General features: G+C 43.7%; 1 protein-coding gene across 1 annotated transcript in view; it reads right to left on the bottom strand.

Moving 5' to 3' along the window:
- TTC9 (tetratricopeptide repeat domain 9) overlaps positions 1-18,747 on the bottom strand; it is a 28,811-nt gene extending 10,064 nt beyond the window's left edge. The window contains exon 1 of the mRNA XM_039552907.1: positions 18,375-18,747. Within this exon, the coding sequence (XP_039408841.1) occupies positions 18,375-18,744 (370 nt within the window). The 5' untranslated portion in view covers positions 18,745-18,747. The remainder of the gene's footprint in view (positions 1-18,374) is intronic.
- Between the last annotated feature and the right edge of the window lie 8,247 nt (positions 18,748-26,994).

The raw sequence follows: 26,994 nt of genomic DNA, 5'->3' as shown, positions 1-26,994 counted from the left end.
CATAGTGATGAAGAGTCCCCATCTGTTGAAAAATAAAATAAAATAAAATAAAATAAAATAAAATAAAATCCATCTTGAAATTACTGGGTGAAATGTGCCATGGGAACAGGGAGAAGGTTAATGCTATTAGCTCCAGAGGAGGGGCCCTGTCTATCATGCTTCCCAACTGACTGCTGATGTTTAAGCAAGGGAATAGGAAATTTGGCTGTTTTTCTTCACAAGAGGAATGTTAAGTCTAGATTTGTACATTTTAATTTGTGCATTCAAATCTACGCCAGCCAGCTCCATTTGAGAGGTGCAGTACGGATCTGGTTCCAGTAGATAAGTGAGCTAATTTGTATAGCCCTGTTCAGCACAAGGTTGAGCAAAACAAAGATTAAAGCACCTGTAGAGCCAAAATACATCACACGTTTAACCTTTACCAGCAGCTGTGGTTAGCTGGGATGGGAAGTTGTAACTAAAATCCTGGAAGTTGACAGGTTTGGATTCTACTTTATTCCACCCTGAAATAATTTTGAATTTCAGAGTATCCTTCAGGAAGCTACCAAGCCTTGACAGGTACCAGTGAGAAGGGATCCATGGCAGCTTTTTTATTCCAAAGGCTAATAACTTAAATTGTTTAGGAAACATCACTACATTTCTATACTGATTTTTTGTTTAGCTTCAATTTACTAGCCACACGTTACCCTGCAAAGCCTGTACATCCTTGTTGCGTAGGTACTCTGAGACTCTGATCAAGTCCTTCATCTCCTCTTTATTAGCTTGTATAAAGTGGCATCTGGAATCTCTTACTAAAAAACCACCTTATTTTTCAGCTTTCCTTACTTTTATAGCTGTTCTCTGAATCCTCAAAATGAAGTTCAACTGAAAGTGCTGTCAGTCAGCATTTACCACAGAAACCTCTTCTGTGAGAATACCCCTGCAGGTTATGCAAAAAACTCAGTTTGGCCCTAATTTTTGGCTTCTAATTTTGGCTAAGAACTAAGTCTGGGAGTAGCATGTCCAGGTTTTAACATGGAGATTTTGAACAACAGTATCAAGAGACTTGCTTAGCTGGCAATTTTCACCAAAGGGCAAATCTTCATTCCAGAACAATCGTCCAGACACTTTTTATACCAGTGACTAAATTCCCATTGTAGGCAAGGCTCAAGGCCTATCCATGTTACAGAACACTCAAGAGAATGGACCAAATTTCTGTGCAAGCAGCATTAGGGCTGTGCAAGCATCCCTACCCTGTGGCATGTTCCTTGGGCTCAGCACTCTGAGACGAAAATGCCTTTGCCTTACAGGAAAATCTTGGGCGGCAAACTCATGTTTCAGAAGCTCCTGTCCTGTTTGCTATCACTCAGGTAAGCTGGTTGCACTGCCTAATTTTAAGATTTTCTTGTGAATTTCACTGTAAGACAGTCAACTGCTTATATCTTTGCTGGTCTCTTAAGTTTATGGGCTAAAATATTCTATGTGCAGTATCTGCCCTTGATGTCTTCTTTTGGAAATGTCGGACAAGACTGTTCAGGTATTTTTGAAAAACAGGCTAGGCGAACATAGCTTATTTTTCCTTTGTTAAAGATCTCTAGTGACTGCCTCTTTGGATGCATCTCATGCCCTCATCGTTTGGCTTTGCAAATGGAAATCTGGCAGATATCCTTTGTGTCAAGCAAGTGCCTTCTGTTGTCCCCAAGGTAATCTTTAGCTGGCCAACTGATAACCTTCTGAAAATAAAACCCAGTATGGTAGTGCATATAGTACTCTGTAGCGATATACTTTAGAATCTGGTACCCAAATCCTTTGAATATTCAGTTGACCCTGGACATAATCTGATCTAGAAAAAAGTTGTGATTTGAAAACTTTTGAGATCACAGAAATCCTCTTTTTGAGACCACAGAAATCCTGGTCACAGGAATAAAGAGCAGAAAGTGGAAACCAAGCTAAGAGGTGTTGCTTCCATTATGACAGAAAGCTGGGGGGTAGAGGCACAGAAAGGGGTGTCTGGTGGAAGGGGTGTATGACTGAGAGCTGAGGTCTATTGTGGAGGTGAAGTCTGGGTGGAGATGGGAAGTTAAGAGTTTGGGACAATGTGCTAAGGACATAGTACACATTGCAGCCAGCCTGGAGACCAAGAGGAGCATTTATAGCAGCAAAATCCAGGCAGAAGAAACCAGCCTCCCTAGCTGTGTATGGCAGCAGCATGTCTAGCAGATCACTTAACCACAGTCACATCCTGGCTCTGAATCACCTTTTTCTATGCTGGGATATCACCAAGGAACACTAAGCTGCAGTGCTGAAAGGTTGCCCTTGCAAATACTCCCTGGAGACTGGAGTAGGTGTTCTATACAGGAGTTAATGGTAAGTCATGTGGTTGAACCCCTCTTATATACCTGTGCAAAAAGGTCTGAATCCAAATGACCTTTATTTTCAACTCTTAGAAGGAAAAAACCAGCCTGTATTGATTTGTTTAGTTGCAATGCAGAGAGAAGTAGCTAAACTAATTACTGCTTAAACCTGAAGTGCATCTTCCCTCTTTGTGGTATTTATTCTTGACTCCACCACTAGAGTTTAACAACTTCTGTGGATTGTTCCTCTTTAACAAGTGCTAGGTACTCTAACCACTACAAGCTCAACCTGCATTTCCCAAACTGACAGTGTCATTCCCAGATATAACCACAATTAAACTCTGCAAAATACTTTGCTTTCAGATATGATCTCACCCTAAGAATAGCAGCCAGCAGTTCACTTAAAATCTGTTTAATTGCAGGAAGATGGTTCCTATTCTTGCTCAGGGGCTCTACTTTAGGAAACATGATTGATACTTTAATATAACTGCTTCAGGGTTTTATTCGGACATTCGATTAAGACCTTCATATGTCATTGAATAGACTTTGTTCTCACATCTCTTTAAGACTCAAAATAACAGGGCAGACTAAGAGAGTCCTGTATTTCAGAAGGCTTAGTATCCTTCATGGTGATGCTCTCCCTCAGAAAAGAGAAAACACGCTAGTGACAAGTTCTGGTTTAAGCATCTGGGAAGAGAAATTATTGGAATATCACAACAACAATAACAAAACCCAAATCAAACCGGAGGCACCGGGAGGGATGGGGGGTGTGAAAAGAAAAAAATATGTGTCTTGGAATAGACAGCAACCTTCTAACCATGCCACTAATGGATGCATAATTAATCTCTGTTTGCTGCAGACTGTGTAGATGGTGTTGACAAAAAGCACATGGAGTTTACAATGTCCACTGGAAGAATTAAAAGGGATACCATTACTATATGAGACTGAAAATGTCAGTCATGTGTTAGTAATTTGAATATAATTAACTTCTAAAATAAATCAGGTAACATGTGACTCATAAGGTGATGTTGAAAATGTAGAGGGTTATTTTAGATTTAAAGTCACCTTGGACTTAAATACTGTATTTTAATATACAGCATAAAAAGAACTGGCTACTGGAATGCTTATCCAAATTTCTCTGGATTTATTGATCCCAAATTTGCAAACTGCACAGGTTACATGTAGAAGGCACAGCCCAAGTTTTAAGCTGTGTTTTAACTTGTGTTAAATTTTCAATAGATTTGCACTAAAAGGAGCCATATAATGTGTGAATGTAAGAATCCTGTACTAGAGGAACCGAGAAAAGCATCCATACCTCCACAGAGCTCCATGTGTTCTGTGCCTTTCAAGAATGCAAACCAGCATTCCTCAAAAGAGGATGCTTAAAGTATCTTTTTTTTTTTTCAGAGATATGCTGCATGCAGTTTCCCTACTAGACTGAGACACTAATTAGGATCTACAGTTTCCAAACAATCTTCCATTAAATATTTCTCTTCTTTCTCTATAGTCCAAGCTTGCAAACAAAGAGGATTTTCTGGCTTCTCACCAATAAAAAGCTAATTATAGACAGCTTGATAATGTCTGGCAATAATCTCATCAGCTGACTCCTAGTTCCCAGACAACCTTAATGGGATGAATAGGGAATATCACAATGACAGTACAACTTTCCAGCCAGTGGCTCTCATTTATTCCTCTCCAGGTACCAAAAAAGACCTAAACATGCCCGTATGTTTCTGCTTGCAGGGAAATGTGTGGAAGATTAAAATCCAAACTGTATGACAGGTTGCCTCTCTCCGTAGGGAGGGATTAATGCTAAATGAAGTGTGGATCCACAAATGTTTGTAGAGCCCAAAGTGAGCCACCTCTTCCAAACAGCCTTCCCCTTCTCCTCAGCCTGACTCAATTTGTGAACAGATACCAACTGTTCCTCCCCCTCCTGCCATCCTGGCCGTGCTTTCCTTCCAATACATAGCATGGTCTCTTTCAGTTCCCTGCTGCTCCTTAGTCCTCCATACCTCTTCCAAAATAAAGATTCTGACTTCATCATTCCAATTAGCTCTTCTAGGAGAGAGAGAGGCAGTAGTAGTGACTGAAGCATGCTGATGCTTCCACCATGGTACACATTAAAATGTATTTAGTAGGTCTCAAAGGAGCTGCTGAGCCTGTGTGTCAGGCTTTTTGTGGCTGGCAGCCCACCCTAGGACTAATATGAGCTGTCAGAACAGATCAGTTTAACTTCAGTCTGTGAAAGGGTGATCAATCTTGAAGACAAAGGAAAAACAGTAGATATCTTGGCTTTTACGCTAGTCAAATCACAAATTTTAGTGACATTTTTTTAAGCAAGTTGAAGGAGCACAGTCTAAATGAATAGACTTAATTCTGTTAACAAAATGAAAGGCAACATTAAGTAGAGTTTGCACTGATCTGTCCTAGGCCCCATGGTATTTGGTATTGTCAATATAGACCTAAATGACAGACTGCAGACTGTCTTGTCAATTCGCAGGTAACTCCTAGATGTGAGAAGCTGGAATCTGTTGGAAGGTAGGGATAGAATTCCAAAGGATCCCCACAAATTGGTGGTGGTGTTCTGATAAAAACAGGATGCAATTCGACAGGGGCAAGTTAAAGGTCCTACAGATATGCAGGAAAAAACCCCACTGTTTAGGTACAGCAGGGGAACAGGTAGTTGGAAAGCAATTCTGCTGAAAATCCACAGGAGGACCTTGACAATAACAAGTGGTCCAGAGAGGACAGGGCCTCACCAAGACAGTGAGGGAAGAGAGGCTAACCCTATTCATCTACATAAAAAGAAAAAAAGCAACTCAAATGGAAAGAAGGGTATAACCAGGAAATCATCTGTTCTCCTTGTACTCAGAAAGTAAGAAGAGGGCTTACATTTCAGCTAGGAAGAACTTTATAGCAGTGAAGAGTGAAGCTTTGAAAGAGACTGCTTGGGAAAGATGTGAAGGTTCCTAGCTTTTCAAATACTTAAGAACAGCTTAAGTAAATGTTACCTGGGATGTGTCTTATCTGTACACTTTTACCACTCATGGGTATGGACAGAAGACTCTTGACAGCTCTTCAGTCCCATTCTTGATTGTCCTGTAGCACTCAGAACATGAACAATCCTGGGTTGTCCTTAACAACTGCCATTTAGTGCTAATTCCTATCAGCAGGTCCTGCTGGAGGATGTTAGAGCAACATCCTAGCCAGACATGGGAACAGGTAAGCATTTAAGAACAGCTGGCATGACTGCAAGCCTTTGCTATGTGTTTATGTTCCCCTATCTCAGACTTCTGTAGTTTTGAAGATCCCAGTTATTTAGAAGTGTTCATTATTTCTGTAAGATGATTCTTAAGCTACTTTAAGGTAAGTTTGTGGTGATTTGTGCTTCTTTTCTGGCACAAATCCGGTGATGTAATACTGCAGTTTCCCTTCACAGGGCCAAGGCCTTGAGAAGCAAGGAATTTCAGCCAACTTTTCATATGATCCCCATAGCTTCTGTTTTGTAAGAGTATTTTGACCTACCACTTCCTGTAGTTACCAGTCCTTCAAAGCAAAACCAGAGGCTTACTGAAAATTCTTGGCTGTGGTAATATTAAAGCAGTAGTTAAAATCTAGATGTCAAGCAAAAAAGAATTGTCTGTAGCCAAAATCTGCCTCCAGCTGTGTACCGGCAAATTTTTATTTTACCATAATAAAGAGCTTCACATGGAGATGATCTTCATACTGGATCTTCTAATCTACATGGCTTTGTTTTTCTCAGCCAGGAGAGGAAGGAGCAAAGTCCTATCAATGCACTGGTAGAGCAAGAGCTTCAGTCAGGTTTTAACTACTACATCATTTTGATTCTATAAATACTAGCTCCTACTGCAGCCACATTAGACGAGATGGAAGTTCCTTCTGTTTGTTTTTGCCAAGGCTGTTATTGTTGATCTGCCAGGTTAAACACCCTGGAGGTTTCCTTCTCTGTGACTACGTAGTAATCTTTGACCTGTCTGTATCTTTTAGAATCAGTGCTCATCTAATCCAGTCTAGTCCAGTTAACTAGACATGTTTGGCCTTCAGATCTGTTCCAGTTGCTATTTTATTCCACTGCCTCTTCTTTGCTGTTTGCTTTTGCTCACCTTGTGTTGCTTTACTCTCTCTCTCACTCTTGCACCTTCTCTACATTGCAGCCTTTCCTCCTCTGGCCCCTTGTTGCTATTGACACCCACTGAAAGGATCTTGTCTTTTGACTTGTTTTCAAAAGGAAACAGTACACGGAATTTTATCAGAGATCAGCAACACCAGACAACCATCTAGTAAATATCTGGTGTTCAGCAACAGTCAACTCCAACAAGTGCTATCAAATATTTATAATTCTTAGTGGAATGTATTAAACACTGAAATTAAGGTCTTAATGGAATGATGGTATTTTTTCAAAACCCATATGAGACAAAGAGGGACTTCTGTAAATAGGGAAGCACTCTGGAGGACATGGGGGATTTCAGGCTCCCTTCTCTGCTGAAAAGCATCCTTTGCTCATGGTGGTTCAAACAATTGACAGCAGTACTGTGAAATGCAGCTTGAAGGCTTTCCAATGAAGTCACCAACAATTGTGCAGGCCATGATGGCCTCAAGCCTGGCTTACTGCAGCATGCTGAGTTTGAGATGAAAGCTAGCACTTTATCCTGTACCACAAACAAGCTGTGATGACGTGGCTGGATAACATCTGTGTGTTGTGCCCTGTGGTGGCTCACAGTTCACCTCCCAGGGCACGTGAAAGAGCTGACCATTGCAGAGTCTGCTGAGGGGTGGAAAGCAGGATTACCATGTAAAACTGATAGGGACTGAAATGCTTTTACATTTTCCTTGAACCCTAGCTGAAAAGATTTATGTGGCAAGATGGAGATGTCAAACTAGGAGGAATATTTCCTTCATTAAATTAACTACTCACTCATATGTTCTATCCAGGTCCAGTGTAGCCCAAAGCCTTTCCATTTTGATGATGTTTTGAAACAGAGAGAAACCTTTATGGCTTTTGTGGGAGGGATGGAGAGGAGAACAACTGACAATCAATGAGGCAGAGGATGCCCAAGTCAGCTGTTTTCTAACTAACTGAAGAGAGGTGTAAAATAAAGTTCTCAACCTTATTTTCCTTAAAATGCATTATATAAACTTACAGAGAAGAGTGGTTTGTCAGCAACAGCGAACTAACCCTGCCTGTGCCAGGCTGTCACCTGCCTGAGCTTTGACAGACCACGTAAGGGCAGTTTAGGTGTCACCCTGTCATGCAGCTGGGCCTCTGGTGATGGCCCTGCTTCTTCCCTGCCCTCCATTTATACCACAATAATTTAGTATCATTGATACATCTGTCTTCCTATCAAATCAAGCTGGCCAACAGGTTTGAAAGTTACTGAGAGGGGACTGACAGGCAGACAGCAGAAAACATATGTACTTATGACTCATTTCCTTTGGAAATCAGGCTGAAAACGAATAAACTAAAGACCAGAGGGATGATTCAGAATATTATTTGCTTGAAAAAGTCAGGGTTTGAACTATGCAGAAGCATAAACCAGTCCCCTAATAAGATGTCTGCTCTTTAATATAAGCTGTGGCAAAGTTCTTCAGGTAAAAGTCTCAGATCACTACCAAAGCTTTTATAAACCACACCTGTGCAATGAATTGCTGGCAGTGGAAGAGGTAGGAGTGTATGTCTGACTGGGGCTAACTTCCACCCCAACAGAGAGGCCATATTCAGGCACCAGGAACACCAAAATCATTGTACTAAATCAGTATAATTCTCTGTCTTGACTGTGCCTTTTTGATTAAGCTGAGGAATGGGAAGATACAGTGTAACAATTATGTGATGAAATAGGTTCTGCTGAGAAGGATATTGGTCTGAAAAGAGATCACTAGTAGAATATCTCATTAATTAATTTCAGAATGGAGCTTGTTTAGTGCTTTATTAATAGCCCTATGCAAAAGTCAGAGCGGCCTACTGACTGCAAAGTTCAAAGATACTGTCAAAAGGGATGACATGAGGATGACAATGTGATATATAAAGAACTATATGACCTGGTACACAGAAGTAGATTTATTTGGAATAGAATTTGGTGATACAAAATTTAAGACCATGCTCTATAGGACTACTAAGAATTTTTGCTAGAATTTGTCAGCTCATGAGCTGGAAAAAAACGAAGAGGAAAAGGATGTGAATACACAGCTGACCAAAGAATGACTGAGTCACTTATGTGACATGGCCATGGACAGGGAAATTAAAATCTTAGAGAAGTTTATTCAAAAATTCAAACCAGTTAGCAGTGGTGTTCAAGCATGAAAATGTAATATTTGCTTTCCAATTTTTATTCTATTTAATAGGGCAGTGAACGTTCTGATTAGCTATATGTCTAAGCCTTCTTTTCTAACCTTATTAGGTTCTTTAACTCCATGATACCTTCTGGCACTGTACTCCAAGTTAATCAGACCTGTGGTTTAAAAATTATTTTGTATTAATCTATTAATTTAATTTACCACCCCACCCCATGAGCAAAGCTCCTCAGCTGTCTCAGTTTGAGCTCCATCACAGTAGTTAGGAAGTGTAAAAAGGAAAATGAATCCATTTGCTTTGTACTTCCAGTATAGGTGAGGATCTTATGTTGCTCTGGTTTCCTTGCAACATGAACACACTACTGTGTCATACACAATTAATCATTGCAAAGCATTTAAGAGGACAGTAATCTAGGATTTGAATTATGCTAGTATTAAAAATATATGGTGACTAAAGGAGTTGAGGCTTAACTTTCCACCACATTGTTTGATGAGAGAATCATTGCTTCAGGCATGGTACAGAGATTCTGATTTGATCCTTTTTGAATCACTAGACAACAAAAAAGGTGCCTATGCAGAACAACAGCTAGGGCTGACTTAAAATGATTTTCCAGAGTACCCTAAGAGACTTCTTCTCTCATTCTTTCAGCTGATCTTGCAGTTCTGCTTCTTCACGATCAACTGGGTGGGGTGGTGACCTCCCTGGGCAGCTCCTGTCTGGGAGAGGCTTTGGCCATTGCTTGGATTTATTCTCTGAAAGTGTGGATGAAATAAAGTCTTTCTGCCCTCTTCCTCTCTGGGAGCAAGAGTGGAGCAGAGGAATCTGAATTTTCACAGCTTCTTCCCTACAGCTGGTTGAAAGATTCTTAGATTGTCCTTTATATCATAAAGATGCCTTTGATATCATGGTACATTTCTGCATTATATGGTGACTGCAGGGATAACACAGCACATGGGGGGGTAGATGTTTGTTAGTTACATCAGTCCCGGAGTAGACAAAGGAAGCACTAAAGGTCTGATGTAAATTTTCAAGTCCCAGACACTTCCTCTGCTTTTAATTTACTTCCTGGAATAAAGTTCGTCTCCCGTACACTGGGGAATGTGCGGGGCAAGGATACCCCAGTACTTGTTTTGTATTCTCCTCTCCTTCTGCTTCAGGCAGCAGTAATCAGCTTTGCTGTCTAGAGTGGGGTCTTTTGGAAAAGGCTGAAGATAAGCAGCATCCAACTGGGCTGATCTGAAATTAGTCTTTACATGTTAGGCTAAACCTTACAGACACATCAGATGGACAGCAAATTTTCACCATTGCCTGATTGAGTTCTACCAAGTGGGCCCTGAACCCCCTTGCTTTACAGCATAAGGTGACTTATAGCAAGAATAAGGTGACTTATACTCAAGGTAAGTCATTTGAGTTTCATCGTGTAGGAAATGAGCTTTTTGTCAGATGTCTCTGATGTGGCCAGGCCAGAACAATGCCAGGGGCGTGGAAACTGACAGTTGTAATCAGGGCATCAAAGGAGCTTTGGAATCAAAATTTGAGGAACACCAGTTTGGTGGCTCTTTGCTGACTGACCCAGCTGTTTCTTTCCAGCAGCTCCCAGGCAACTGGATCGACAGCTAGATTATCAGAGTTTTGCTGTCTGCCACTCTGATATGAAAGGAGTTGCTATTGCCATCGATGCAGAACAATCTACGTGACAGCCCCATAAACTGGCAGCAAGTAAATGCAGTGAGCAGTGTTCCTACTAAAGAAAGAAAGAGAATACTGAGCAGTGGCTACAAAAGTAGTTGCTTTAGTAGGATAGAGATTTGACCTGTCAAACATGGATGTGCTGGAAGAGGAAAAATGCTGTAGCCTTGCAAGCAACAATCAGTGTCCTGGGTCCTGAAAGGCTTATGCAGAAATGTAAGGATGGTTGTTCTCTGCACCCAGGGAAATGTACAGGGTTGCAGTTCCTGCCTTGTTGATGGTACATGTGAGTGAAAAGGACTGAGATGTCACCACAGTTGTGACCCTGAGACACAGGACTTGCAGGCAATTACAGTTTTTCTGGCAAATACCCACAACTACTAGGGATGCAAACAGCGTTAAGATTGCTTTTTTCCCCCAGACTTCTGTTGAGAGGCTATTGCAGAACTACGCAGTGATGGTGACTTATACTGCCTAAGGCTTTCAAGTTAAGTATGTACTACAGTGATGGGCAGAGTTGTGGTCGTGGCCACACAGGACAAGAATGTCAGAATTCATGGCCCTGATTGGAAGAGTTGGTAATTTTATCAAGGTGAGTGACACAGCTTGTAAAGATAGGGATTAGAGTCTCATGCTTGCACACATACAGTCTGTTGCAGAGAGGTCACACAACAACAGGCAACCAGCATCAACTGACTGGCTTCCTGTAAGTGTCACATCACCCACTTGAGGGGATGAGAGGACCTCACTGGCAGAACAGAGATGGGGGGCATCTGGGAGGTGATGACGCTTTGTGTGGGAGGTCAAAAAGTCAGACATAGCTGTATTGCAACTGGGACAGCAAGTAAAGGAATTGAAAGGGTAGAGCCATGGACTGCGCAAGCAGCCCCGACTTCTGTGCTGAGACATATGATGGGAGAACTGGGTACACAGGACAAAGACAAGGAGAAGCAGATGGTGCTATCCAGACTACGAGCCTCGGGGCAATGGCATGTCAAGAATTTTGGAAAGTGGGGAAAATGGAGCAGATTTTGAAGTAAATATCATGACATCAGCTACTGCCTATGCATAGTAATAGATGCGTTCTGACATGTCAAGCTATGACAGCTAAAGACCATTGCTCCCAGCTGTCACTTTTGCCATAGGTTATCAGAGAAAAACCATGACTGTGACTAAACCATTTTCATGAACTTAGTGCTGTTTCTAGCAGTGTCCTGAACTCCACATGGCTATACTGAGACTGATTGTTCTGCTCCAGCCCCACATTCAATGGTTGCCATTTGCAGCTGCCTAGGGAAGTGTATAAAATCACTACTACCACCTCTCAGCTTCACTCAAGCAAGCATGCCCCAGGTGAAGTTACCTTCAGCAATTCCAGCAAAGCTTCCAGAAACTGCACTGACTCTACAATGTATTAAAGAGAACATAATAGTAGCACTTCCAGCTACCACAAGAAGATTTACCTGCATTCATCCATCAATGTCCTGAGCCTACTGTTTCCCATCCAAGATGCAGTGCAGAAATGAACAAAAGGAGAGATATTCCTGAGCAGCCATTAGTAACACCTTTCTACTTAATGATAGTTAATTTTGACTCTTTTTCAAAGCATTTTTAACCCTCAGTATTAGTCACTGGTATGGTCATCTGAGTAAGCTGAAAACAGAATTAATAAACAGTTGTCTTCCTTCTGTATCAGTTTCTCATCCATGAAGTGAGAGAATAAAGAAGACAATAAATGGCCAGTAATTTTTCTCAGAAGTTTATTAACTATTTTCTCCCTTTCTTCATTTTGTTTCCTCTATTTCATAGTCCTTTTTATGTTACTTCCTGTGACACGGCACAACATCAAGAAGCAGGCAATTTAGACCTCTCCTTTTATTTACACAGTTTACTTTTACTGTTCCTTTCCTCACAGCAGCTCCTTTACATTCCTAAACTCCTAATGTAAGAACTCCTGATGGTCCTCCATTCTTGGAGCATCTGTTGCGATGCTAGAGGACACTGACAAGGAACTTGGGATGTACTGCTGAACTGATAAGCAGTTCTAAGAGAAAGGCTGGAGAAAGAGGTCTGGAGCTGGGTTAGAAATTTCTGGGCCTGAGCCCAAGTGAGCAACAAGAAGAGAAGGATGCTCCACGTGCTGAACCATTCAAAAGTGGCCCAGCTCCCAGATAAGGTGGTAACTGTGGAGCTCATGGGTGTATTTACCAATTGACTGGGACCCAGCTTTGATTTTAACACTAGGTTTTACTGAACCAGCTGAACCATCTTCAGCACAGCACTGATGGAAACCTGTGGAGGTGCAAGAGGCTGTGACTCATTGCGTAACTTCTGCTGGAGGAAACTCTTCAGACAACATTTCAGCAGAGGATGGAGCAAAGCTGGAAGGATGTGCTACTACAGAACTCTGAGAAAACAGCAGTGTTCTCAAGGTGGAAAACAAGCAGTACTCTTTAGTTAAACACATTAATCACTCTGTTCTTGGAGAAGCTTTGTGATTTTTGGTATCTCCTGCTTCATCTCTCATAGTAAGCTGTAGCTAAACTTTGAGGGATCTCAGGTCACCAAAACTGCAGCTCCTCAGGACAGTCTGGCCAGGGGATCTGTACCTTCTCAATTCTCTGTTTCAGGCAAATGCTGACAAGGTCAGCTGGAATAGGCTTCTCCTCTTGCAAAGGGAATTAAACATATGGTAGAAGTGCTTGCAGAAAAAACCAAAACCCAACCCACAGAGCCTCAAGTTTTGAAAAGGCTTAGGATGAACAGTGATATATATGGAGGAAAACACATCTCCTGCCTCAGCAAGAGACGCTCTCAGAAATGTATCACTTAAACCAAGGTTGGTGGCAGCTTGCTATCCTTTCTCTTCCCTCCCTCCCGCCCCCCTGGCATCTGGAGGTATTTCCATCCCACCCTTTCAATGCACAAGCAACTCCTTGAACAGGGGAGATTTTTGTTATGCTAAATAAAAGGGAATAGGTAAATACTGAGTATTTCTAAAGAGCAATTCATGACAGTGGCTTTAAATTCCATATCTTTCTTAAATACGTGTCAGAGTTTGGGCCTATCACTAAAAAACCACACACAGTCATTGGTGTTTATTCTCTTCTGCAGTTGCACCTCCCTGGAGCAGTAAATGCATCAGTCCTGTAAATCAAAGAGTTTCCAAGCACTCCGGGCTGGTCAGATGTATCTAAAACAAGAGTGCCAGGAAACGCTCCCTGTCACTCAGTGAAAATGCAGACCACATCCTGCTGCTCTGTTTGCTGCTGCTCCTCTTTCCCACTGCATGGCATCCTTACAGACGGTGTTTTTGTTGATGCAGCACATTAAAAAAAAAATCACATCAAGCAACAATCCAAGACTGCTTTAACACCCACGGCACCATGTGTCCTGGTAGAATCTGTACTTGCTAATGGCTATATACTGGGATGGGCTTTTAGCAGAGACTCTTTGTGACGTGTCCTAGTGGGTGGTCAGCGGAAAGTTTTACCAGCTTTTCTGGTGTTTAGTTACATTTTTACTTGGATTAGTGTTCACTTGGATAAGTGGTTTTATTTGGATTTTTCCATGGAACTACTCATGGAAGTCCATGCAACTGGCAATAATTGGAAGTAGTACCTACACCCCAGCCTGAGGGTGCTAGAAGGTTCCTATGCTGCTGGAAGTGTCATGTTCTGTGGGACTATCACTATGATCTTCACACAGTCATTGGAATGGTACCAGTGCACATTTCTGCCAGTGTAGGAAGCCAAATGTCATTTTCCAGACTGAGATGTATCTTGGAGAGCTAAATTTTTAATACTCTGTGGAGGTATTTGTGCCCTTCTGGCAAGACTCCTATAGTAAACTATGGGTACCTGAATGGGAATATAAACATGCTACATTTATTTTAAATTCATGTAACTAACAGTTTTACAGTAGTCCCAGGAGGTCATAAGTGCAGATGGATAAACTGAAGTTGAGGAAAGATTTGGTGAAGATAATACAGCTGGTTAGCATAGAGAGGGAGGATTAGCAACCAGATCCCCCAGTGCCAGTTGTCATCCCCAGATCTCTCTCTGGTTCTGTTTCTCCTGCCAGAATTAGCACTAGAATTTCTGCATGCTTAGGAAAATCAACAAAGGTTTGGTTATCACTCTGCAACATTCCCTCACCAGAAAAGCTTAAAACTGTGCTTACCCTTAGTAGTTCACTGCTTTGGAATGACTAGGACTTGTTTCTCTCTGCAGAGCTTACATAGTGCTTTTAATCTTGTAAACTTTTAGGCAGTAATGGTGGAATAAAATAATCATTGAGTTTAATGGTTGCATTTGTAGTTGGTAAATGACCCCCATCTGCATGCAGTAGATAAAGCATTTGAGCTTCTTCTAGATCAAAGATGCTGTACGAGTGGAAGCGAGATCAAGACCTGAGGTGTATTTGGCCAGTTTGCTTTTCCGCAAGCATTCTTTGTACATCCATCTGTTTTTTAAAAGAACATAAACCACTAACTTGGAGAAAACTCAACTGAAAGCACCATCAGGATGAGATCGTGGTTCTTGTTCTTTATTTTTCGACAGGGCTGAGAGAGGCAAAAAGAGGTCAAGTGACTTCCTCAAGGTCAGAGACCGTCAATGAGTCATAAAGAAAGAAAGGACTGTTTGCCTTACAACCCTGCATTCATTCTGCACGTCTCTATGCTGCTGATAGGCTTTTGTCTTTGCCTACCCTAGTGATTTCTGGGAGCCTTGGCCATGCTGCTGCTCTTGCCTCTGGTGACATTCATCAGAATGACTTGTGGTAAAATGGTGGGGTATTGGCAGACCCACGCAAGAACACAGCAGCACAGATGTGAAGGGCAGTCCCTTTAAGGCAAAACTCTTGGAGCTTAAAATGAAGCCCAGCTAGCAGCTTAGTGAAAAAAACATGAGCAGCTCTGCCAATGGCAAGTTCTGACATTCTTAGGCTGATTTAAAATAATATTTTTTTTTAAATCACAAGAATTTAAAACCCAGCAGGTCTGGGATCCTTTGAAATGGGCTAAATGGTTGAGGTTGTGGGTGTGCCACACAGCTCCACAACAGCAGACCTTGGAAAACACACCAAATATTGGGGAGCTTTGAATAAATATGAGAGCTGGCCCCCCCACATCACACCTCACAGCAGGTGCTCTACAAAACAATTGGATCTAAACAAGAATCTGTGTGCACATCTGTGCCTAAATTTACCTTCTGCAGGCAATGACAGGCATTGACAACAGTTTAGTATTTGCCCACACGTGCCTACTCATGTAATCGGTCAGATTTAAAAAAAACCAAACAAACAACCCCAGCCTTTACCCATGAGATCGCACAAAATCCCCTTTGGGTGTATTCCTCACCTATGTGCATATTTACCTGTAGCTGATGCTCTCCTCTGACTCTCATGCTGCATCTAAACAAGTCAATGTGTGAGTGCATCTGTAGCTGTGATGCAAAGCATCTCTGACAGGTGGATGTGTGGTGGCCACATGAAAAATGACAGTGCAAAAGCAAGGTGGGCTTCTCAAATGCCAGGCTTAGAGAGTAAGCGGAGGTGCTAAAAGAACTTGATAATAAGGACACAGATGACAGCTGGTAATGCTACTGGCTCTACTTCAGAGCTAAGTGAAAAACTGTCTTCTCCAGAGTTAACATTTACTGCTGTTATGCTTTCTGCACTATACAGATTTATTTATTTTAGAAACAGCTCTAGGCAGCCAGTAGTGCTCAGAAGCAAAACTCCCTGCATCTCATATCCTCCCCATGTCAAGTAACACTGCCTTCAGCTGTAACAGTACGTGCTGGTGCCTCTGCTAGAGCCCACTGTGTAAAGAAACTGGTGTCTTCTGCTGCATCACACTTAGAAAATGAAGTCCCACTGCTGCACGTCTTGAAGCTGCTATTAGAAAGGTATACTAGTTATTGTTACATTTCTGGGGAAACTCCCTGTCCCCTCTTCCTTTCTCTTCCGACATGAATTCACTGATTCTCCTGCTAGAATGGGAGCTCTGTGACTGGGCTAGGAGTACAAACACTGCGATTCCAGTTTAACTGCACACTCCCCTCTCCAGTATGCAGGGCATTTCTTTAAAATTGCTTTCAGATAGCTCAGCAGACACACACGAAGCTATTCATTTCTGAGACAAATGCTGTTTTCTGCTCTGTGCGTGCCATCTACTGAAAACATGTGACAACCGCCTGTGCAAAATGACAGCTTGACCCACTATGAGGTTATCCCAGGAAAAGCACTGCTTGTAAGTCCAGGGTTAATTATACTCACCTCCTCCTGTGTTCATACTGGTTAAATTTAGGAAAAAATCTGTTCATATCTAGGTTAAAGACAGAGGATGTTTCTCACACCAATTGCTACTGCTGACAAGATCAAATACAACCAACAGTGACAAAAATTCCTTGCACAAACCAGAAACTGTAAATAAATGAGATGGACAATGACACAGGACAACTCCATCAGCAGGAGTCAAGACATTTCTAGCAAGTGGAACTTGTGTACTGGCAGAAAGTGCCTCAGAAGCAAATTTTCATTTACCTTCATTTACCTTCTACCTACCACGTCTCATTTGTATCTAGCAGAAATGCTGTCTGTGAGCCCTTTTCCAAGCCCATGAACTCACCAAGCTGTATTGTTCAGAGTATTATGGGCTCTTTGTATAACCCTGCCAATCTAAATGATCCTTGCCAAATACAATGGATTTTAATAAACCTGTGAACAGAAATTTGTAAAGAGACGAAATTACACCTGTGCAATTATGATATCGCTCTGAAATCTTACTTGCTTCTCCATCTATGAGATTTCAATAGGCTTTTGAAGGAAGAGTATTTGGAAACATGATGAAAAGGAGCTAAATTGTGCTCCCCATTACATCCCAAAAGGCATGTTGATTATAAGAGATTGGCATGCATTGTGACAAGAGAGGATGCTGGCTTGGTGTTTCAAACCATTCACTTTATACTGCATCCTTTTTAGGACTAGAGAACAGGAAACAAAGCTGACCAACTCTGTCTAGAAAGCCAAAAGCTAATGTCCTGATTTGTGCCATTTTTTACCCCCAAGAATATAAAGCGTGATGAGCGACCATTCATCCTTCTGGAAAACAACAGAGTTTTTTAAATGTTATTTTGTGCACCTTGTCCAAGTTATGAATGGTCTCTTCCCTGTACGTACCTAGGCACAAGTTTTTATTGTAGAGATGCTTTCAGGCTTGGAATGAAAAAAAACGTGTGCTGCTGGGGACCAAAAATAACCTCTGATTCTGCAGTTGTTTGGATAAAGCTTCTTGAAGTCAACAGGAGTTGTTTCTGTAAGGACTTCAGAATCAGACTACAAAGTAGTTAAACCCCACACCACTCCTCTCCATCTTCCTGCAGCACTTCTAAACAGATGGCAGGGAGCAAAGGGAGGCATGATCAAATGTCTACTGACCACAGTGGTGACTGGCAGCTAGCAAAAAGCCAGGACTGTATTTGCTTTCAACTTTAAGTGTTACGAAGCCAAAAAATCCTTTTTATATCTGGTACAACTATTTGGAGCTACTGCAGCTGCGCCCAAACCTGTCCCCTTCCTTATATCAAACATGGTAGGAGTCCGTCTCTGTAATACCGTTAATTACAGGCTCCAGAGCCGAAGCTGTGGCTAAGGGACTGAAGGACGTCTCGGGCTGAGGGTACACCGCAGCAGGCAATCTTGGCCATTTCACGAGTCACGATTTTTGTCAGCCGGAGCGCCCCACGCACGCATCGCCGCCCTGCCACCTGTCTCCCGGGGGAGGAGGGCACGGACTCATCGGGGGCGGATGGAGCCGCCCGGGGGAAGGGCTGAGGGCCGTGCGCCCCGTCCCCAGTGCTGCCCGAGGCAGCATCGCTGTGCCCAGCGGGAGCGCGAACGCGAAAATGGAAGCCAGCGGAGGGGAAGGGGATGCGGTGAGCGGAGCAGGGCGGCAGCGCTGCTCTGCGGAGGGGGAGGGAGGTGTGCGCGGCGCAGGTGGGGACCCTCCGCCCCCCGCCCGCGGCCCCGCTGACCTGCCAGGCTGTTGTAGCAGTCGACCTCGATAGCCTCCACCGCCTGCCGCTGCTCCTCGCTCAGCCCCGCCGCGGCGGCGGCGGCGGCGGGAGGGCGCTGCCCGGCCGGCTCCTGGCTCAGCAGCAGCAGCAGCGCCTTCAGCTCCAGCAGGGCGCGGTGATACTTGCCGATGGCCTCCCGGAATTTCTTGTCCTTGTAGCACTGCGCCCCTTCGCTCTTGAAATCCAGCGCCCGTCCGATGAGCTCGCCCGGCTCAGCGCTGCCCGCTGCCGCCGCCCGCGGCTGGGCACCGCTGGCGGGGCCGTGCCCATCGCCCGCCCCGCGGCCGCCGGCGTTCAGCTTGCCCGCCGCCGGGCTCGCCCTCTCCATGGCCGCGGCGCCGCCCGGCTCCCGCGCCGCCCTACGCGGGCGATGCCGCGGCGCCCGCCGCCGCGCTCCCGGCCTTGCCCCCGCGCCGCTCCGCGGCTCCACCGCTCGCTCCCATCCTCCGGCGGCCGCCGCTCCTCCTCCCTCGCCCCGCCGCCCGCGGGGCGCCCGCCTCCGCCCGCCCCCGCCGCCCGCCGCGGGCACCGCCGCCCCCCGCTCTGCTGCGACCCCCGCCCGGCGCAGCGCGGGGCGGCGGGGCGAGCCCCGGGCGTGGGGATGGGCCGACTCCGCTCCCCGCTCTCCGCGCTGGCCCGGCAAGGGGCGAGCCTATGCCCGGACCCTCAGCTCTCCGGACTGGCCGACCCTATAGACCCCCCGCCCACCGTCCTGCTCTCCCTCACTGGGCTCCCTCCAGGCCCCACAGCCGGGTCCCTTCTGCTCTCCTGTGCCTTGGCCTCCCGTACCTGAGGGTCTCACCTCCCTTTCTGTGGGTTGGGATCCCACCTCCTCCATTACCCTCTTCACCCTAGTTTCCCGGCTCCATCCCCTCTCCCAGATCCCACCAGTGGCTATCCAGCATTAACACCTGTTCATGGTCCCTCGAAGTGTTCTGGTGTGTGTACTCCATATCACTGGGCGAACAAGTGCCAGACCGTGAAGTCTCCTGTGTCCTCTGCATCAGGGCAGCAGAAGCCAAGGCCCAGTAACTGTGCTGGTACCAGCCAGTCAGGGGCTTTGATTTTCCTGAAACAGACTTTCCCATGAGAGGCTGAAAAATGGGTGGATGCTCACTGATGCCTGGAACATGTCCTGGTTTGGGGGGTATCAGTGGGGAGTGACTCTCCTCCTGCAGAAAAACAGCAGAAAAACTGTGCACAGCACCAGGCATTGTTTTGTTAGGCCTAACACCATGTCCACATTGAATATTAGAACAACTGAATGTATTTTGGATGCATTGTTGTGCCGAGATATTTTGTAGGTCTTGCCTCATGCTTAAAAACTAGAGGATGGATGAAAAAAACACAGTGAGATTTTTTTTCTCAATAATATATTGGGATGCATCTTTTCATTACCCATGCAACTCTTACCTGGTAAGGCTGCAACTGGTGCAATGTGTTCAAGCTTCTCTCTGCAACCATGAGGACATTTTAAAATGGAGACTTGAGTTTCTCTTTGCATATGGACAGCCTGCTGTGGTGGCATGGGGTGTTGCAGTGCAGGGCAAACTTGGATAGCCATGTGGCATAGCTCCATGTAAAGGTATTAATGCATGTCTGGGACCGGTACCTGGATAATTGGGCTTTATGCATTGGTAGTGTCAGTCCCTGCTGCTGTTTCTGGACCCTATTGAGGTTGTGGTCACAGTGTGGGACAGACACACATCTACTCGCTTGAATCCAAAAGCCTGAGCCACAAGGAGAAGCAAATAGCATCATACTTGGTGTGATAGAAGTACAATTTTGAAAATGCTTTCACAAGAGAAATTATAGCTAAGATATTCAGCAGTGATTACATGATTTCAAGTGCTTTCATTTCCAGGTGCCCTACTAGATACATCCTCAAGAAATCTTACTTTATGAAAATGGATGCTCAGCATTTTCAGGTACCTCAAACCAAGAGTGAGATAAATTACTTACAAGTCTTGCTCAAAGTATATGTGATCTAAAATCAGGAAATCCTGGGGGGCGGGTGTGGCGGTGGTGGATATTAGTCACAGTAGCTAGAGTGGAACTGATGTGTGGAACCTAAATATTAAGGAAGGAAAATTCCTGTTGGGATGTTTTTTTAATCTGTCTGCTAGTCATATTGCACAAAGTAGGTTTAAGTAATTTCAGAGGTTTCATTGTACCATTATTGATTGCTGCTTGGGAGAATTCACAAGGACAACGCATATCTCTTGTGCTGGAACGCTGACTTTGCCAGAAGAAAGGAGATTGCCACAGAGGATTAATTGCTCAGATCTGAGCAGCTGCAGAAGCAATCGAAGAAGGGACTGTTTTCTTGGAGGGTGATGTAGCAAAATGACACTGGGAATAGTTGCTTCCGTTTTTCAGAGTTTGCCTGAGCCCATGTACTTACATGGCATAGGGGGCACTGAGACATAAGTGACTTTTTCTCCTCTCCCACGCCCCCTGCTTAAGGAATCTTTGAGATTTCTTCTTTTGGTTACTGATCAACAGTGGTACTCTGAAACAAGCTATGAAAAGTGTAAGTTTTTTTACAGAAGAGTTTGGCAGTGGCCACTGGTATTATGGGTGCAGATGTGGTCAGAAATGGTCACAAGATAGTGACAAAACTGGGTGATCCTTGCATTATGAACTATCCTGAATATACCAAACTGTAGCTTAGTCCCAAAAGTTGCCTAAGCACCTAAATAAGTTTTCTCCCTTGTAGTTCTTCCAGAAATATCCAAACTCTCTTCCTGACATTGCTGGTACCTATGAAGATGAATGCCACAACCATGTAAGTCCCAAAGCAGACCATAACAGAAATGTCTGAATGATTGCTGCTTATTGGCCAACTTAGACTCTTTGTTGACAGCAAGCAGTATCCCTCAGCTGAGAGATGGATCTCTCAGCCAGAGAATTCAAAGCTGCCATAAGATGTGCAGGATGACTGGCAAAGGTCAATTTAGTCCACCAGATCCTTCTTCCTGGAGAGGAGTTAAGTAGTGTTGGCTTTACTAAAATATTTAGGAAACATCACACCAGTCACAGGGTCACCACATTGACCACAGCATAAGGGACTGTTGGTTTGTTTGTTTGTTTGTTTGTTTTTCAAGAGGAATGTGGTGCTTGGAGGAAAATATGAGAAGCTGTCACCTTTCCGAGTCAGACAAGATTTGTGCTTGAGAGACACCTCACATTTCATTTAACATATGACGTGATGTTCAGGTCAAGATTTCAGGTGCCTTGGGCCCACTAGTCTTCTCATACAGGCTTGCCAGTGGTCAATACCTCTACTGATATCCAGCTTGTAAACATGACAGGAATCTGAAAGAATCAGAAAAAGTTTATATATTTTATTGATGCACTGAACTGTGAAATAAAGCATAGATTTTCATTCATTCAGATAAAATTAAGCCAGTTTGCAGTCATTACCTGTGTGCCCTGAGAGGAGGTCATGATATTGGTCAGTATTAGCTGTCATGCCTGTCTTTTGTCCAACGGTGAGGGGTTTTCTGTCCATAGAAGCAGAACATGCTTATCTATCCCATTCTGTAATAGGTGGGGTGTGCCTGTCTGTCTGGATGCCCCCAGGTGCTGTGAGTGTCTAAAACTGCCTGAGTGTGCCTGTCTCTCCTCCTCCACACTGAGCTTTCCTTAGCATGTTCCAAAAGCATACACTTGCATTGTTTAATTATTATTAATAGTAGTATTATGCAGAGGTCACATGCTTCATAGGATATTTTAGGATCTGTGACTCACTAAACCATAATTTCCTGTTCACAGGTTACCTGAAGAAAATTGTCTTTGTGGAGTCCTGTTCATGGTTGGAAGGTATGTTCTTAGGGGAAATGGTAAATATTGAGAAAAATACTGGATCTCACATATCTGTGAGCTGTCCTAGCCTTCCTCCAGGTGCAATTGTTTCTGCCTGCACGTAAGATGATTAATTTACAGGCATATGGAACAGATTCCCTGCATTTCAGGATAGTGCTGTAAGGAAACTAGAAAGGCTCCTGAGACAATTGAGGAGGCTGGGCAGCTGGGCTCTGGTGGGGCACTGAAGGTCTGGAGAATCTTTCCTATGAAGATAGGCTGAGAGAGTTGGGGTTGTTCAGCCTGGAGAAAAGAAGGCTTGGGGTGACCTTATTGCAGCCTTTCAGTACGTAAAGGGAGCTACAGGAGAGTTGGAGAGGGGCTTTTAACAAGGGCAGGTAGTTATGACAAGGGGGAATGGCTTTAAACTGAAAGAGGGTAGATTTATTGGACATAAAGAAGACATTTGTCTATGATGACGGTGATGTGTCTATGATGAGGGGGGTGAGGCACTAGAACAGGTTGCCCAGAGAAGCTTCTAGAGAACACATCCCTAGGAGTGTTCAAGGCCAGACTGGATGGGACTTTGAGCAACTTGGGCTAGCAAAAGGTGTCCCTGCCCATGGCAGGTAGGTTTGAACAAGATGATCTTTAAAGTTCCTTCCAACCCAAACCATTCTATGATTCTTCTAGATGGAAGTGAATCCACTGTAGCATTTTTGCTGTTAGGTGAGCTTTTTATAAATTGGAACTCTAAAGGCTGCTATGAGGAAGCAAGTCTATCTATATTGAAAACCAGATATCAATTTGGAAAGCAGTATAGCATGTAAGGCCTCAGTCCAGTTCTTGTGCATTCATTCATGTTGATGGGACTGTTGACCATGTGAGAGTTGTTTCATCAAATCCTTCATGCCAAAGCCTCACCTATTTCCAGTTGTGATGAAAACAGTGTCAATCCCTTGTGAACAGGAGAAGAGATCCCTCATTGCCTCCATTCAGCTGCAGAATTCCCAAACAGCAGCAAGCTTCCAGCATACACAGCTGCTGCTGCTACAGTCTGTCACCAGCTTAGTCAATCATCCATTATTTATTTCCAAACTGTATGTAAAGCTCTGCAGCATAGCCATTTATGTCCATATACAGGGAAAAGAAGAGAAAGAACTTTTGAAAGGCCAGGAGAACAAAATCAGAGAAGCCTCTGAAATCCTTTGTTGGGGAGATTGCCTTATGTAGTTATATCCAAGGAAGAGAGGAAAGGGAAATAAAATCACATTTAACAGAAGGTGCAACCTTGGTACAAATTTCTTTGATCTCTCCATCTCATTTGTTGCAGTCAAAAATTCCTTTTTTAGAACACAAGATCCTTTGTTTACAAGTGTCCATCAAATGCAACACACTTGGAGAGTATTGTGCATGTCTTCTTCCACAGTCTGCATTCTGTGATGGGTCAGTTGATCCGGCAGGCTGTTTGATGCCTGCTGACTGCCTAGTTGAGAATGGTTAATCAGGACTACAGTAAATCTCCCAGGAATAATACACAATCAAGGAAGAATAGCCCACAGAAATGTTTGCAGGCAAATAAGAGAGTCTCTGTGACAAGCCATTGCTTGTGTGCATATATGAGCAGCATCTTTGTCACAAAAAATGCCTGCTGACAATACTAAGAGGTGGATGGTTAAACAGAGCAGCTGTTCAGAATTAAAACAACTCTTCCAAATTCTGGTTTTAGCATTCTGGATTCTTTCTTTCTTTTTCATATGTGCGGTAACAAATTGCTAACTAAGAGGCTTACCCATGAACTCAGGACAGGTCACATCAAAACAATTTAGCAGCATTCCCAGTGTTTCTTTTTGCACTTTAATTAAAAATGAGTACTCTGATTTGCAGAACAGTCGCACTGGAAGGGAATGCTGCCAAAAAAAGTTTGAAAAACACTTTTAACCTTTTAAAATCAGCTGTTGGCAGCTATAATCTCTCAAGCGAATGCCATTGTTCTGGGTAGCTCTTGCACTTTACTCAGGCTGGACTAAAGAGCAGCAAAGTTGATTCCTCTGTTGTGCATGAAAAGAGCAGATCTGGAAAAAATCACACCCACATCTTGCTTATCAGACAGATATTGGGAACCACAAAATAGGCTCTCCTATATCTTCCAGCCCTCATTTTTCTTCTATCTTATCTTCCAGCATCCAAAGCTGTCCTAATTCTGAAGGCACATCTATGCCAGGCAAAGGAGAATGGTGTGAGGTTTTTGAGTTAGCAGTGACCTAGATCTGACTTGAGAACAATGCTTTTTCTGAGACCCTAAGGAAGCAGACCCTCGCTCCACTGTCAGTTGCTACTGCCCCAGGGAGACCTACAGAACTGCCTAATGCTATACCACAGCATTATGGGCTTGAGTTACTGCGCATCAGATGTTCCACCAGACTGGCAGGGTGCCTATTCCAACCCTCCATGAAGGTGAAGGCACTCATTCCCGTAATGCTGAAAGACTGCATATTGTTCAGCATTAGTGGGGAATAAGAGACTGCATAGAAGCAGTTATTGCAGGTCTGCTCGTGTCTGGCATCCTCCTTCTGCCCAGGTAAATGGCAAGGAGTTCAATGTTAGTAAAGATCACTTTAACTCCAAGAGTGACCAGGTGACACTTGGTGCTCAGATCTGTACAGGAGTGCAGAATAAGTCACTTGGGTTTAACTCTAATGAGACAGTATGTGAGTGTAACTGGAAACTGAATTTCTGAACAATACAAAAAGAATCCTGAAATGCACTGACTCCCCATGAACTTTGAATTGCTGGTACTCTGAAGAGAAACGCCATCCAATGGTCACCAGCAGTAAAGCCTGCTCAGTTTGTGTGTCCACATTAGGACTGTTGCCTAGTCTTTACACCATGCTTACACCTTCAGGATCAAGCAGTGATTGCAACTGCACTCCAGGGTAAGTGCATATTTATCATTACTTGCCCATTACCTAAAGAGCTCACACCAGCACCCTTGGGTTCAACCCACACATACAGCTGTAACTCGTACAGCTAAATTTCTTCCATGGTATCATATAGGCACACATCAAAAGTGCATCTAACTACCTCTAAGCTTGAAAAACCATCTCTCTCTCAGTTTTGTGGCTTAGTCTTTGCTTCTGAGATTAAAAATGACACATGGGAGCAAATGGAAATTCTTGTGCTTCTAATTGCCTGCTTTGTGTGAGGCACAGATATTCCCAACTTCAGCTGAACTGCAAGAGAAAACTATGAGCAGTAATTTTACAAAGCAAGCAGACCTGCTAGAGAAGTGTCTGCCTTTTTAATATCTGGTCTGGCAGTGTGCAACAAGCAGAGGTGTTTGGAAAGTTCCTGGTTGGGCAATGTCTTTGAAAACCAGGGCTTACATGAATTATCTTGCATATCCCATCCATTTTCATTGTCTTATGTCATGGGACAATCTTCGCTAAGGTAAAGGTTCAATGCCTACTAACTTTGTCATGCCTGAGGGGTACCAAACCCTGGCCTCTGGAAAGGCTCTGGCTGTGCTAGACAGACCTAACTGGGCTGATGTCAAAGGGAGGGTTTGTGCTGTTTTCCTGTCTGGTCTCAAAAGTCCCTGCAAGTTGTTGATGGTGATCAGAGTGGCCTCTGAGGAGAAACAGGCTATTTCAGGAAGTGTGGCTGATGATACAGTAAATGGTACTGTCCCCTAAGAGAGCACTTAGCCACTCTGTCGGCAGACTGGCAGGCCCTGCAGCTCAGTTAGCTGTGCTATCTTTGGAAGAGAGGTGAGATGAAGGTGTTTTATGGTCCTGACCTTTAACATGCCTGTGCTGTTTGAAGGGTAAACTGCAGGGCCTGGGTCAAATTTCAGTGTAAATGCATTTGTACTTGCTTTTTTAGTGGGATGTAGTTATTCTGCTTGCTTTTCTCTCTCTCTCCTAATATGCTGAGGGTGCTGCAGTGCACAGCTAAGCAGATGGCTCACTTCATCCTAGAGACAGATCCATTTCTGAGCACAGGGATTCTCGTATCTAAAGAAGTGCTCAAGTGAAACCATTTGAGTAAAAGCTGCATGGAGATCATTAAGCTCATTTACCACATAGATGGGTGATTTTCTTACAAGAAGCCTTACAAGAAAAAGGAAGAAAAACTATGAAAGAGGAACACTTCTTGCTGTATCTCCAACATTCATCATGCAGCTTTTTGGGTTTTCCTGAGGACATGCATTCCCAGATTTGCTACAAACAAATTTGTGAGGTCTGGTGAGCACAAAGCCCCAGGCAGTGTGGTCACAGACTTACCATCTGTGTGTGATCTCAGTAGCACCAGCCCTGCAGTTCACATGTGAGGTTCTCATCTTTCTAATTTTGTTGCAAAAATGGTTCTGTCCCCCACCCAGACAGCTTTCCAGGCTAGGCCTCATCTCTCAGGACACTGCAGTGATGGAAGGTGGCCAGCATTGTGTGGTATCAGTATAGCTGTGTGTATACTGAGAGCTTAAATTAACTTTGAATGAGGAAACATCATTGCTTCATCCTGCAAAGAGAAGAGAAATTCTAATGGACCTTGATGTATGAAAGACTTTTGAACTCATTTAGTGGGTCCACCTGACATTGTCAATGTAAGTAAGGTTTCAAATGTGGACATGTACTATCCCTATTTAATCGAAGCTCACTGAGGATTTCACTGCAGAAAATTTATTTAGTGGTTCCCACAGCACACTGTTATTGCATTGATAGACTATTTGAAAGGTATTTCTTTCCCCATAAGCTGTCATGCACAGCTT

This window comes from Corvus cornix, chromosome 5 (genome assembly GCF_000738735.6).
Source record: "Corvus cornix cornix isolate S_Up_H32 chromosome 5, ASM73873v5, whole genome shotgun sequence".
Lineage (NCBI taxonomy): Eukaryota > Metazoa > Chordata > Aves > Passeriformes > Corvidae > Corvus > Corvus cornix.
This window is presented reverse-complemented; position numbering and strand designations above follow the sequence as displayed.